Below are 15,752 nucleotides of genomic sequence, written 5' to 3'. Positions count from 1 at the left end.
AAAGTCTACTTTAAATTCTGTTTTTTTTTTCAAACAATATACATCACAATAATACTTTTTAAAATGTAGATAATACTTACATTCTCTCATTGTTTTGAACTGGAGCACTTTTTTATCCCTATCATTCCGATATTTTGCAAACAATTCTATCTTTTGGTGAAAACATCCTTATAATTATTGGTCCCATACAGATGTGTTGACTGCATCTCCCATCTTCAGTGAGGCTATATTGGCCCTGATGGTGTGGATGATTGTGAGTGTAGTCCCGCGTATCAAATTAGTCTGAGTTTAATTTGCAAGATGGCTATGAATATAAAAATATGGAGCAGGGCACCCAGGATATACAGTATCTCCCTTGTGGAAGGGAGAAATTAAAATTTGATAAACTGCAGATGTGATTGGTTTGAATGGCATAGTTTCAGACTTGTATATTTTATCAGAAATGTTTACTTTAGACATCTTCCACAAGGGAGATGTATCCTACGTGCCCTGTTCCATTTTTTATATTCATACTATCTTGCAAATTAAACTCAGAGACTAAGTTTGGCTCAGGGTAATCAGTTGCTATCTAGGTCAAGGGTTGATTTCAACAAGTTGTCCCTGATGATGGTTCAATTATTGTTCTACCGCCCCAATGTAGCATCTTTCAGGTGAAAATAGCTAAATACCAAAATTCACATTTCTTCTGCATTTACCGATACAAGTAATAATATAACTATATTGCAGCAGGACCAGACTTTACCCTGGCTGTCATTTAGCAGCTTAGGGGTTTTCTCACATATTTTACTCCCTTTTACTGAATTCAAAATAGTGTTCAGCTGAAATAGAGAATTATAAATTGATGGAAAAGTAGGAGTCCTTCAGCTAAGTTCTGAAACTTCCAAACAGATTTGCAGTACACAGTTAAAGCTATTCTACTTTCTCTATTTACTAAAACTACAGGCCTTACCCTTCAGATTATAATATCTAGTTGAATCATGCTATGATGCTAAAGGACATTGACAGCCATTTTTTCTTCTTCTCCCAGGCTGGCGTGTTTATCTTGTCAGGTTTTCAGGTAAATGTCACAGTTGGAGTAGTTTTTCCAATTATGGGTACTAGTTTAGATATTTCCATTCAGATTTCCATGTTATCTTGGTTTGGCTTTATTGCCTTTTTTCATATGTATTTACCAGGAATATGGTATTTCCCAAATCCAGGAAACACAATTTTCCTAGCATGTTGAAATATGAAAAATGTTCGCTTAATTTAGTAATGTTTAGTTTGTCCATTATAATAATGGATATTTTGGCTTACATTAAAGACACAAATTCACAGTCACAGCACGTACAACACTTAGCTAAACTTGTCTGTTCTTGAAAAAGTTAAGCTGTGTCAGACCAGGTTAGCTTTGGGTTGGGGGAGGATCAGGGTACCAGAGCCATAGAGTAGATTGAGAAATAGAGACACTATGGCAAAAGAAGGCAAAGACAAGCCAATAAACCAACATGGACATGTCCATCTAGTCCTTTTGAGCCAAGGTCTGTATGCGAGAGACTCAACTTTAAAAGGGCAAAAAGGAAGATGCCATCCATTAGTATCAGTAACACCACTAAACTGCTGTACTGGTTTTGACTCAAATGAAACTTTCCTTTAGATTCTTCAGTATCAATCTTCCCCAGATTATTTAATCACTCGAGAACACTGGTAACCTTCTGTTTTGTTCTTTTTCTTTCATAATCATAGAGGCCTCTATTTCTAATCAATAGTTTTAATATGATTGGTTAGAGATCAGGCTAAGGGGAATGTTTTCCTCCATTGAGAAATACGGAAGTACCCAGTTCTAGAAGAATTGATTCTATAAAGCGCAGCTATATTCCTTGTGTAACAACTGCCGATGTTTCTTGCAATGGGTTCATGTACGTGGATTGATATTACAGAACGGTCTGGTTGAAAGGAACCTCAGATGTTACTTAGTCCGACTCTGCTCAGGACAGGATGCCCTACTCTGACAGAGGATCATGAAGTTGGTTTCATCTTCAGTGAAAGAGAACTCATCACTTCATTAGGTAGACTGTTCCATTGGCTAAAGGTTGCAACACCAGGCAATTCCCCTCACTATTTAGCCTGAACCTATTTCCTTTGTAGTTTATTCCACTTATTCTGCTCCTGGAAGAGTGGAAGAGTGACAACTCTTCAGCTATTTGAAGACAGCTATCTCCTCCCAGTCATCTTTGCTATAAATATCAGATTGTCAGCCACTCTCTGTAGATCAAACCAAGAAATCAATTCCACAAAAAGGCCTAAACTACTTTTATTAATATTGGCTATAGTAACAGAATTTTGCAAGTCTAACTGCTGTATCATCCCACCTCTTATACTCATGTGAACTAGGAAAGGGTCTGCCTAAGTTGCTGACACATACAGTACCTCTTTCTGGTTTGGGATTTAAATCATGTTTCTTTTCCCCTTGCCACTTGGCTGATGGCTCTGGCCTAGCTTGTCAAAATTATCTTTCTTTCTTACTACACAAATCCTTTAATTATTTTTGGTTTTCAGACCAGTCACCAACTTGGCAACCCTCTTCTGGACTTGCTCCAGTTTGTTCCAGAATAGAGTCCTATAAAAGAGAACCAGATATATCCAGAATTATAGTTCTTTCCCCCTTGCTTGTTTCAGTGAATCTGGAGTTGCCTGCACAGTTTGGTTCCAGCTGAAGAAGACAGTCCTGACACGCCTCCCACTGAATCAGAAATAAGAGTACCCAAGTAGCAGCTCTAAGGCATTAATTAACCCTTGGCAACCCCATTTTTTCAAAAAGGGGAAAATGTCTGCTTGTATTACATCATGCTGAGCAGCACCTAACAAAGTTCAGGCTTGTTGCTGTCACCGACTGGCAGGTGAAGCAGATCCTTGTGATAGTAGAAATGCTTCACAGCATCATTTACTTGCAGAGAAAATCTAGTACTGGTATACTATCTGTGTAGCTGATCAAAGAAAAAGAGGCATTGGAACCATATTATTGTACACTTAAGCCCCAACAATGATAATTCATCCCTGTATTGCCTAGTTCAAACACTGACATTGATAACGCTGAAAAATATTTCAACCTAAATATACTTTTAGATACCCAAGAAGCTGTTTTCATCATTTTTGTGGCCATTCTTCAGACAGATCCCCACAGGCAGTTCACATGGGGAATATTTGAGAAATGGAAAATACAGTTCAGTTTTTGAATCGGTTTAAAATTCAAAGCATGTGCTTTTTAAAATGATATTGGGAAAGTCAGTCTTCCTGGTTGTGAGGTAGTTCTACCTCCCTACCTCACTCCACCTGTGAGCTGCAGGGAGAACTGCTCATTCCAGACCATGAGTAAGGCTTACATTAATAATTGCTACTGGTTCTAGTAGTCTTGTGGTATACAATAAGTATGGTGGTTTTATAAATAGAATTGCTTTAGAGAAGTAAAATTGTGCTTTTGACATTTATGTTAGCTTCCCTCGTGGCTAAGTTCTCAAATTCTTTCCACATTCCTTTGATACACTTTACTCTTGTTCTGAACAAATTTAAGAACATACTGACATAATAGCATTTTGTTTTAGTGAGATAGAGAAATACAAGAATTCATTTTCTTCAGCTGCCAGGAAATGGATGTTCAAACGTTTCACAAACATAAGCTTCATCCCAAATGATTGTCAAGCATCAGAATTAACAGAGGTGGGGAATAAAACCACGAAAGCATACAAAGTGAGAAAATAGCTTCTTTCTTTGTGTTACTTTAGGATGAGAGTAAATATCTTAAAACAGAGCAAGCATTCTGATATTGAATTCTTTAAATCTTATTAAAGAAGCCCAAGTCAAAACCATAGATACTGAGGGGGCAGAAGCCTCCAATTCACCCTCACCCAAAGAAATGTAGGAAATTGTACTGCCATTGTGATTTCACTTGGATTTGACACATTCCCAAGCTTTCTCAGAAAAGCCACAAATTAATTTATCCCTTTGATATAGCACAGGTGCTAGATTTCTATTCTTGTGCAAGAAATATTTAAATCTTGCTCCAGCTGCTAACCATATGATCTTTTTCCACTCTGGAAAGTTTAATGAAAGTTTTCCATGTGCCCAAGAGTTCCTCAAAATCTGGATGAGCACAGACTGTATTTTCCAATCTAACAAAGAATTTCATTTGCATTGTAATTTTGCCAGAAGCACTGAAGACCGTCACCAGCCCACCTCACCCTGTTTTTCACAGTTCAGATTTCTTCCCTGTAAACAGTTGCCTGAACAAAGGCTTCTTTTTCTCTCTCACTCAAACCAACAAACATCCCACTTATGAACAACCACTCTTTCCTTTGTCCTGCCCTCAATGAAAGTTTGTTGAGGACGTTTTGCCTCAACCCCCAACTTTGGAATAGCCCGAAGCTTTTCCTGTTGTTGACTGTGAGCTTTAGAAGGTTTCACCAGCCGTGATGCAGGATTTAGTGCCTTTCATAGGCAGTATGGTGTAAAATGTGTCCATTAACCAACTGTACAGCCAGTCATAGCAGCTTAGAAGAAATCATGGCTATGCTTGCACAAAGATACCAACTATGGTTAACAAAACTCTCTAATCAATTGGCTTTGTACAAAACACCGAGGCATAAATTAGCAAAATATATTTTTAATCTAACGTACTATGCTAACTCAACAGCCAGTCACAGATGGGTCTTGGTGTCAATTGTAACTGATGAAGTGGTTTGCACCAAAATATTCAGCACCATATATACTTAGGCGTAAAGGATTTCCCTTCAAACCCTTCAGCAGCATTTCTATAGTAGATAAATTTGCCCAGAGACGACGAATGGAACCTTTGAGAGATGAACTCCCCACCCCCTTATAGTTAGGAACAGTTTGAGATGGTGTTTGGTGGCCCAGTTGCTCTTTCAAGGAAGCCTTTTGGTGCTTAAGAATGATAGATACTGGCAGATTCTCCAAAGAGTGACACTAACTGGAGCACCAGTTTCTCACTACTCACATAGTATTGTCCCTTGATGCATCTGACAGATTTGAAAAGGCAACTTTACGAGCAGGGATATAGTGATGAAAGCATAGAAGACAGATGGAGGCTGGGCAGGGTTTTCCACAGAGGAAAATGTGCTATTAACTAATTTAGCTCACTGGCAACACGGGCAGCTTAAAAGAAGAAAAAATTGTGCTATAATAGAGCTGTTGCCAAGAGCAAGCTACATGTAGACAAGGGTTCAAGAGTCTTCCGAAAGAGAAGTTTGACTTTTCCCCCAGATCTGTTCCTGGCCCAAAACAAGTACTAAAGTTCCTTTCTCACTTGTTGACTCTTCCTTTGGATATCAGAAGGTCTGTGCATCCCTTTAGAAACCAACAAAAATGATTGCCATCCTGGTTCTAAGAGCAAAGAACTTTAGCTGATAGCTGTGGAATAGCAACGGCCCAGAAGGCAGCCAACAGTTTTTTGTGAAACTTTAGCATCCAAGGCAAGCAGAAGAAATATTTTCCATGATAGAAGAATGTTCTCATTTTTTCCATCTGGGTGTAGTGACATTTTGTCCATTGTTTTTCTCTCACCAAATAGCTTGGATAAATTCTTGCTTGCTTAAGATCTTACATTTCCCCATAACTGAATTCCTGTGGATTATTAGGACACAAATAAACTATTGGACTTATATTGGCACTATATCTCTCAATATTTAACTACTGTATAATTCAAGTAAGAAGATCAAGGTCTTCTTCCTCTTCATACAACGGAGGAAGGTCTGGAGATTAGAATCCCCTCTGAATAAATGTCTATAGTCCTGAATCATCATGAACGTTTTCATAGTGTAGGTTTATACAATTAGTCCTTTGCTTATTCCGCTATTATTGCCAACAGTATTACCAGCCATCAAAGAAGATTTCAGTGTGCATCTTCTGTATTGTTATTAAAGTATCACAATTTCAGTGCTTTTCTTCCTGGTTTTGACCAGCTCTGTATATTAAATTCCATTTGTGCATTTACTTTCCTTCTTAGATTATGTCATAAATTTGTTTATCAAAGAAAGCTCTCACTGAGTGCTAAGTTTGTAAAACAAACAGAAGAATATAACAATTTGTTTCAACGCAATTAAGGTGCCTGAATCTCCAGGTTTTTAAATATAAGATTCTCTTTCACCTCTTGCACTGTACCAAATTTTCCTTGGTTTCTTCATAATTTGAAGTCCAACAGAAAGAAATATGAAAATTAATACAAACAGAAAATGTTAGTTTAGATCACTGCCTTGTGGCCCAAATTGTACATTTCAACCAGTCCTTTATGTGTCCTACAATATGGAGCCACTGGATTACTTTAAAAAAAAAAAAAACCCGTCCCAAACTGTGCTGAAATGCTCCTGCCTCTCTGCACTGGTCTTTGTCTTTGAGGATAAAGCTTTGATCTCATTTCTTGTGCCCCTATTCCTTTGCCTTGAAAAAGTTTGTCCAACAGATGAACTTGGAAACTGGTTGCTGTTGTTATCTTTTAAGGAAAGAAAAGGCCCAGTAAGAAACACAAAAAAAGGCTTTTGTTTGTAGGAGATGAGCACAACAGCTACAAATACTCATGGTCACCGAGCACAAGTGTTCACAAGGATGAGGTTGTAGAATCCACCACTTCGCGGCCATTGCAAACTGTTGGGACATATTGAGAAGTTGACCCTGGGAGACACAAATTGGGAAAAGATTTCAAAGGATGGTAATTAAGAATCTCATGCTTAACAATGTGTCAAATATTCACCAACCAACCAATTATCAGTCCCCTTCCCCAATGGTCAAGGAATTCACGGTAGGCAAACTGTTCAAATGAAAAACATTACATCCAGGAAAATTGCCAAAACATGCATAATAGAAAATGAACAGACAAAAGAGTGTATCTTTGGAGAAATCTGTCAAACTAAGCACATAAAATGTGAAATAGTCATGGAAAAGGAGTAGAAATTGGTTGAAGCAAACTTTAAAATGGGGAGAGGGATGAAACCAGTCTTTTCGTTCATCACTACTTTCAAAAGAGCTAGAAATTTTATCTGGTACATTTTCTTACATATTGACCTGTTCATCTAGTTTGATTTCTAAAATGGCAGCTGGCATGTTCTGTTATCTTTGCCCTTGAGAAGCTCTTCAGCTGCCTGATATTTATCTGATGTGACTGCAGGGTCTAATCTAGCCCACCAACACTTCTGTTCAGCAGCCTGATTGGATGATGTTGCTTTCTCATTCAGATGAAGAAGGGCAAAGGAAAAGAATAAGAGCAGCAATGCCAAAATGGTGAGATGCTGTTGGAGAAGACAGGAGAGCATCTTGAAAACTTCAAACACTATACTCACTAATAATGGTAGGAATTTAAAATGCAAACTATAGACATTGGAAACACAATCATATTATACATTATTATTATTGAAGAGAGAAAAAAAGTGATTCATGGATGTCGCAATATCGGCCAATAGTTCAATTGACAAAAAACACATAGAAAAAAATAACAAAATATGGGATTTGCAAATTGCAGTTGAAAAGGTTTGGAAGAAAAGGTCAGCCAGGATTCCTACCAATAGGAATCAAATGTCTTGAAGCCTTAACAAAGAGATTCTCCAAATATTTGGAAATTTACTGGACTTGACACTAATGGCTTTGGGAGGCGGGAAACCTACTGCCAACAGCCGGTGAGATCCCACAGAGTGGGCCTCCTTCAGATGCCGTCAGCCAGACAGTGTCAGCTGGCGGCTCCCCGGAAGAGGGCCTTCTCTGTGGCTGCTCTGGCCCTTTGGAATGAACTACCCCCAGAGATCCGGACCTTGCCCACTCTCATGGCCTTCTGAAAAGCTGTTAAAACCTGGCTATTCCGGCAGGCCTGGGGCTGTTGACCTCACTGCTGAGGTCCAGCCCCAATCAGATTGGGTGTATGGGTGATGTTTTAAATTGTTTTCCTTATTTTTTATTAATTATTTTTCTTTTCACTTTGTAAGCCGCCCAGAGTCCTCCAGGATTGGGCAGCCTATAAATCTATTAAATAATAAATAAATAAATAAATAAATAAATAAATAAATAAATAAATAAAATAAACTTTATGAGTTGACATCCTACACCTGAAACCTAACACCTACCTTGCTTTGAACTTCCTTCATACCACAAAAATGTTTCCAAGGTCCTAGGCTTTTGGTTAGAACCCAAATACCTAGTCTAAAGACTGTGATACAAATGGGGTGAATAGACAATGTAACAAGAAGAACAATATGTTGGCCAAGTATTGTTAAGAAAGTGTGCTAAGAGTGTTTCCTAACAAAGAGATTTAGTTTATCACAGTGCAGGCTACTGTTACTCTCTTCTTAGATTCTCATTCTATCTCTGAAAAGATAGAATGGGAATTAAACTGTTTTGCCATGACATATTTATTGGGAAAACAAGTTACTGTAGATAACACAATAACTAAATAAATGCCCTGCATCGCTGAATTCAAATGGCTTACAAAGATAGTTCTGCATTTTATTCCAGGAGCAGACAAGACAAATTCTGTGACAAAATAACTAGTTTTCATCTTTGTGTCATTTCTTCTTTTGCTGGTTACTTTCACAGAGCAATTGTTCAGTGAAATCTTATGACATGATTTCACATTCAGAGAAGAGCCAAGAATAGTGACTCAAGAGAGGACAAGATGATGACACAAAATTAACACCATTAGTTGATGGTTTTTAGGTTAGCTGTTTGGTTTTGATTAAGAAAAAACAATGTCATAGATCCTCCTCCTTCATCCTCATGTACCTTCCTTCATATACCCTCTATATACCTGGTTCTTTTCAGACTTTTTCTATGGTGGTTATGCTTTATATAAATCATATGGTATATTAATTGTTATATGATATTCAAATACAAAGAAAGTTCTCAGTAAACTAGTTTGTGGGAAAATGGAATAACTTTATCAGATAAGACATTTAACAAACTTCCTTAGCAACATTGGCTGATGTTGAGGGCGAAGGTTCGTTCTCTGAGCTTGTGGGTTGGTTTCCGAACATTTTGCTACCAGTCTAGGTAGCATCTTCAGTGGAATTCAGGAGATTTCAGTGTCAATGTTCTTCTGTTTATAAGGGCTTCATGTGTGTATATGTCAAGGAAGGGTCTTGTGATAGGTCAAGTGTGAGCCATCAGTGGGAGTCTTGTGATAGGGAGGTTACATTAGATCAGGGTCATTGCGAAGTGAATTGCTGGTGGAGGGGGTATTGGGTGGGCTGATTGGTGGTCGGTGCTGTCTCTGGTTGGTGTGCAGTTGATTTGGATTCTTAGGGGTTTGTATGTAAGCTGGGGTGTCTGTTGATGGAAGTGTCAGACTTTGATGAACTCAGGAGCACGCCTGGTGGTAGCGTGACCAATGATTTTTATGTTGCTCCGATTGAACTGGTGCTGTTTGGTGTCGGTGTGGGAGGAGGCTGGTACATTGGCTGATACTGTTGTTATATTGACTATTTAAACTGGCATAAGCTGCAGATGCACAAATGATCATTTTGTCTCCATCACAGTTAATAAAGGGAGACTGGAAACTTCCAAATTATGCCCAAATCTAAAACAGTGATTAATCTAACTACAGTTAGTGAAAACAGGCCAGCTTTATGAACTATTTCCAGGTTTCCACCCAGCATATTTAAGCCTCAGTTCATCAGAGATTAAGACCAATTGGGTTGGTCAAAACTGAAAGCAAGAAAAGAAAATCCTTCTTCAGAGGAGGAGAAGGAGAAGTACTGCAACTTGTCTTCATCCTACCAGATTTATAGTTTTGCATTATGTATAAATGTAGCCACGGGTGACAAAACCAACAACTTTCAGCAGTTATTTTTGTAATTTCCCGGAAACATTTGTTGCTTTTCAGAATGGTGCCCTTTGCTCTATGCTAACATCTACATGAACTCCCAGATGTTTAAAACACAGTAGATTAAAAACAATTCAGCCATGCAACAGTCAGAATAAGTTGCTACTGGAGACAAACTAATCCACTGAGTACACCGAGTAAGGAAAATCTTTGCTGTCAGTCACACTGCAGATAAATATAAGGTGGTGATCATTGCTTATAATGACACTCTCACACACTCACCCTGCGAGTGGCTGGAGCCTGCAGCTGTCACACTGAATCGGTTGGTGGAAACACGATGACTGACTACATTTTTCTGGGGCTGGAACAGAATGATATGCAGCTTGGGAGTAAAGAGGCAGCCAAGAACTACTGTGCCACTTAGGCTAACTGAGATGCACATCGTCGTGGTCTGAACCTGTAAAGGGGAAAAAGAAGAAGCAAACCAGTCCAGCAACCTAAAGCATAAAGCAAGGACATAAGAAACACTTTACACGATGGACACTTTAACTATCCAGATGTAATAATCCACTAGTCCACTTTTTGAAGAAATTTTCATGTAAAGCAGAATCCCAACAACAACTATAATCTTTGGGCAGCCTGAAGGACATTTATAGCCCACCAACTTGCTGTCTCCCTACCATGATCACTGAACAAGGTATAAAGTTTCTTGTATCTCAAAATGCTTTTAGGTCCACTTGAAATGAGAGCAAACTAACTGTGTCATAGGTATGGGGGGGTGGGGCTTAAGATATTTGCAGGAAGTTCTGGGACTGGATGAATAGCCACATTGGAATAGCCCGGTGCTTGCACAAAAGGAAAGGAGGTTCTCGTGGCATGACAAAACCGCGCTCATCAAAATTGCGGTGATAAAATCGCGGTGCTAAAGCCGCGATGTCATCACCGCACGTCATCACCGTCGCGACAACAGCGCGGCAACAGAAGGGCGCTTTAAAACGGCGCCGCGGCAGAAAGCCGACTTCAATTAAGGTAAGGGTTAGGATTAGGTTTAGGGGTTTGTTTTAGGGTTAAGTTTAGGGTTAGGTTTAGGGTTAGGGTTAGGTTTAGGGTTAGGTTTAGGGTACTGAGTGCTTGGGAATGCATGAATTTGCCCTCCGCAATTATGTCATCGCGGTAGGGTCGCGTTTTTCCTTAGCGCTTAGAACGGCGCGAATTAGTCTTCACGCTTATGTCTCCACGGATAAGGGCTTCGCGGATTTGTGGTGGAACTGGAGCTTCTAACACTTTAATGTCTTTTTTCTTTTCTTAGAGAAGAGCAAACTTGTGGCAGACATGGCTAAGAGGCCTTATAGAGGAATCAGCTAAGAAAGGGATTCTGGAGCTCCTGAGCAAATGGCTGAAGGAGTTCCTGGAGGCAGTGGAGGTGCACCTTTGCTGGTAGGGAATGAGTCCTTGTGGACGAGATGCTAGAAATGCCCAGATTTGCAGGAGAAAAGTTTGCAAGATTTTCCATCAGACCCAAGAATTGAAATATGGCATTCTGGGAAAATGATTTAAGGCTCTCCCTTACCCCCCCCCCCATCCAATATCTCCCAAATACCCCTGAGTATTGATCGAGGCAGAGTTAATTTCCTCCTAGTGGAAGGGGAAAGGGGGAAGAAGAAAAACAATGTCCTGTGCTTCCCACATTGAGCTTCACAAGCTGGCCATTGATGAATGTGATGGATAGTCCATCATACAATCCTCCCTATTATTATTTCTCCTGTGTAATGTTCCCCAAAGCTACATACGGATTTTGGGATCCAGTGTCTTCTCAAGCAGCAATTGATAGATACATGGAAACACCAGTAAGAAGCTTAATACCAGTGTAAAAATTAGGAAATATAACAACTCTGCTCCCAAATTTCAGGAAAAAAATAGAACACCCAGTGCTGTCCATGTGCCCAATATAGCTGTGTCTATTCTGAATTATTTTCCTGCAAAGATCTTGTCTAGCCAGACATTAAGATAGGCCCACAGCTGTCCAAATACATCTCTGAGCTCAACCAATATGGTTTCCCAGTTCAATAATCCAATTCTAATCCAATTTAAGGTTGGGAGAAATAAACTATTGGTAGGTTGCTGCTTAAATGTCAAAATGACTGCATAAAAATACATGAAAAGAAGTGGGTGGTTAAAGTGTAATAAAGACTAACCGAGATTTATACAATGTGGTGAAAGAGACTCAGTTCAGAAATTAAGCAATCCTTTTTTGCAGTCAATCAAGGCATTTGCCATGTTGTCAGAAGTCAATTCCCACAACATATAAATGGATTTTAATGCCACAGAGTGTGAAATATGAAATAAAAAATATTATGAGAAAGGCTCATGAGACCTGTGGCTGTCTTCAGGAATATAAATTATTTTTAACTTCTTCAGTCAATAAGGAATTAATTTCCTTACCCATTAGGAGGTAAAAAGGAAAGCTAGTTTTAGCAATGTGAAATGAATGTATTGAGAAAAAACCTCAGCCACAATTACTTTTATATTTATAAATCTTCTATGTTAACGTCTAAACTTCGTTTAAAGTTTGTAACTATAGTAGGTATCTTCTACTTTAACCCAATAGTGAGTTAGTTCCACATGAGAAAATATTGTAGGTACCCTGAAAATGTGGAGACAGCTTTTTATCTAGATAGACTAGATCAGAGGTGGTATTCAGCCATTTCTCACTGGTTCTGGTGAACCGGTAGTAGAAATTTTGAGTAGTTTGGAGAACTGGAAAACACCACCTCTGGCTGGCTCCACCCCCATCTATTTGCTGCCTCCCGAGTCCCAGCTGATCAGCTGGGTCTTCTTCTGTTGCCCTACGTAGGAGAACGGAGCTGGAAAGCAGGTTAGTGGGGTGGGGAGGGAATGTGGATTTTACAGTATCCTTCCCCCCCCCAGGAGTGTAGGGATTTTACAGTATCCTTCCCCTGCCATGCCCACCAAGCCAAGCCCATCAAGTCACGCCACGCCCACAGAACCGGCAGTAAACATTTTTGAATCTCACCACTGGACTAGATAGAATAGTCAAAAAATGAAAGTCTTGGATGAAAAATAAAGTTCAACCAGGAGTAATCTTGTCTTTCAGAGATTAATTCATCATCTTGATATTTTGCATCCTTTAACTTAATCTAGGATTTTTCCCCTGTTTGTTCCATAGAAGTCTAAACCCATTGAAAAAGCCATAAACCTAAGAATTTGTCTCCCAGCACGAGCTATTGTTTAATTTCCCCTGAAAGCATCCAAAACTTTGCTCCTCATCTATGCTCCTAGTTTGCTTTTGTGGCTGGCTTCATATTCTGTGCTAAACAGTATGATTTATGTATTTTTTTGCCTAAACTCTTGTATCTGAACTGCAACCATTTGAATGACAACTAGATGGCAACAAAGGATTTTGGCAGCCCTCTAATGGAAGTCCTATTTTTGCTTCAGTGCTCTGAGTCTGGTTTATAATTCATTGTAGTGCGTTACAACCAGCAACTGTGACTTAGTTAGCAATTTATGATTAAACTAAGTCAGGTTTTTAGAATGATATGTGAATCCAATCTATTACAAATGTTAAATGGGGTTCCTCTTCAAGGATTTTTTCCCTATATTTGTTTAGGGGCTTACCTCTACATTTCATGTCCCCCCCCCCCCGCTCATATTTTAGGCAACTTACATTCCAAGAAATTAAAAGCCATCAAAAGGTATTAATACAGATCAATGCAGTTTCCTTGGCAACATTTTTCCAAGTGGTTTGCCAGGATCTTCTTCCAAGATGTTTTTAAATTCCCAGATTAGGGCTGAGGGAATGGCTGGTTCATAACTGCAAATGTTTTTAGTATTATAATAGCAACTTCATAACCCTGACTCCACACTAGCAACCCAGACCTTCAGCTGCTGATAATGATTTGCAGAGCGGGATTAAGAACTCTGAAGCTGCTAGCCTGATTTCTCCTTCAGTCAGATGAGATCCCAATGTGAAGATCTCCCATTTCATGTGGGAAAAATATCTATCTCTGATTATTTTAGAGCAGGGGTGTCAAACTCAAAAGTCAGGAATGGGATCCAACCCATGGGATGCTTATATTTGGCCTACAGGGCTACCCTACAAACAGCAAAGGACTGTCCTGCAGTACCTCTGCCAGCAAAAATTGAGCTTAGTGGTGGCTATGTGTGCCCCCCCCCCGCTCCATTTTCACTGGCAGAGGAAGGCAGGAGGCTGTCGTGGCTGAAAACAGAGCTCAGGAGCCTGCTTTCACTGGCAGAGCAACCGGGCTACCACAGATGCCCCTGACATGAGTGATATCAAGCTGGCCATATCCACCCTGGCCACACCCTCCACCCCTCTCAGATCAAACATAACTAAAGTGACCAGATTTTGAAATTGGTTAAGCAGGACAATGGGGGCTCATGTAGTCCCCCTCCCTTTGCAAAAGTGTTTGGGGGTGGGAAGGAGAGAAAGGCAAAGGCGGACCCCTTGCCTTGCTCCTTTGTGCCTAGGACAGGGGTCCCCAAACTTGGGCACTTTAAGACTTGTGGACTTCAACTCCCAGCATTCTCCAGCTGGAGAATGCTGGCAGTTGAAGTCCACAAGTCTTAAAGTGCCCAAGTTTGAAGACCTCTGCGTGTCCAGGGTGAGGGTGAGGGGCCCCTCTTCCCCGCCCCCCATTGTTCCTTTAGACCCTTCCTCACCCAGAAGACAAAGGTGTAGATGAGGAGGACGCTCTTCAGGCAGGTGATTAATGGCTTGGTCTGCAGCCTCCGCGATGGGGATGCCATTGCACCGAGCCTGGAATGCCGCCACTCTGCTGCTCGTCCAGACAAAGCCAGACTTCTCCCGGCCAATGGCCAATCCGGGCGGACCTGCCGAGCCTGTCCGGGATTTGCCAAAAGACGGAAACACCCCTCCACCTCCCACCCCGTAGCCGACGCAACCCCTGACGCTAGCCGAGTGCTTTTCCGGAAGACCCGAACCCAATTGGAACCAACCCGAGCTTTTCCGAGCTATCCCGAAAGGAGGCAGGAGCTTCCTTCGGCTTTTTCTGACGTCTTGCCATGTGTGCGGCCGCGTGAAAAATCGGCAGTTTTTAAAAACTCCGCGGGACGCAGGACAAATTATTAAAAATAGGGACTGTCCTGCCAAAAGCGGGACGTCTGGTCACCTAAAACATAACCCTGATACGTCCCTCAATGAAATCAAGTTTGACACTGTTTTAGAGGAAGCTTCGCTGCTTGAGATTCCTAAATAGTAGACTCTTTTAAAAAGTTAAGGAAAAATCATCTAGACAGCACAAGAACAGCATCTTCCAATCTTGGTTCTAACAGTGAAAAGTTTTCCAGGTTTCCTCATGAGTCTGAAAAAAAGAAATTCTACTGTTTTAAGAGTCACTTCAATAGCTTGGCTCCTTAAAGCAGCAGCTGCAGTTTTTCAACTATCGTATATTTATTATATGGGAGCTACACAAATCCGACTGGCAATAAAGAAAGATCTCTTTGCCTTTTTAATAAGGCTCTCACAGGCCCTTGCGGAAATAACACATACTTAGTCTTTAGTAAATTAGAATTTGCTAATAAACTCATCTTCTGCAAAATTCCTCCCAGAGCAAACCCTCCCACAAACACAGAGGATTGTTAACCAACAACTAAGTGGCAAGAACACGATCCAAGAATCTGCAACTCCAATTAGGCAGTGGAATTCGAATGTATTAGGGGACCATCTACAAGCAGAGAGAGTACCCACCCCTTCTCAAGCATTACGTGGAATTAAATTACCCACTCTTAAGGAAGCTCAAGATGGTGCTTAATTTGAATGAGCACATGTTCATTTAATGTACTTAATACCCAAAGGCAAACAAGCTAACAAGAGCTATGTCGGTTAAAACAAGAGTAACGCAACCAGAAAACTCATTATATGGCCATTCCTTCTGAAGCCTCTCTTGTCCTT

At 40.3% G+C, this 15,752-nt stretch overlaps 1 protein-coding gene across 1 annotated transcript in view; it reads right to left on the bottom strand.

Annotated features, from left to right (window-relative positions):
* Positions 1-6,589: 6,589 nt before the first annotated feature.
* The window catches only part of GRM2 (glutamate metabotropic receptor 2), a 56,888-nt gene continuing 47,725 nt past the window's right edge, over positions 6,590-15,752 (bottom strand). The window contains exons 4-5 of the mRNA XM_032210652.1: positions 10,079-10,253; positions 6,590-6,663 (exon numbers count right to left, since the gene is read on the bottom strand). Coding sequence (XP_032066543.1) covers positions 6,590-6,663; positions 10,079-10,253 — 249 coding nt within the window. The remainder of the gene's footprint in view (positions 6,664-10,078; positions 10,254-15,752) is intronic.

This window comes from Thamnophis elegans, chromosome 2 (genome assembly GCF_009769535.1).
Source record: "Thamnophis elegans isolate rThaEle1 chromosome 2, rThaEle1.pri, whole genome shotgun sequence".
Lineage (NCBI taxonomy): Eukaryota > Metazoa > Chordata > Lepidosauria > Squamata > Colubridae > Thamnophis > Thamnophis elegans.
The sequence above is the reverse complement of the archived record's forward strand: the minus strand, read 5'-3'. Positions and strand labels throughout refer to the sequence as shown.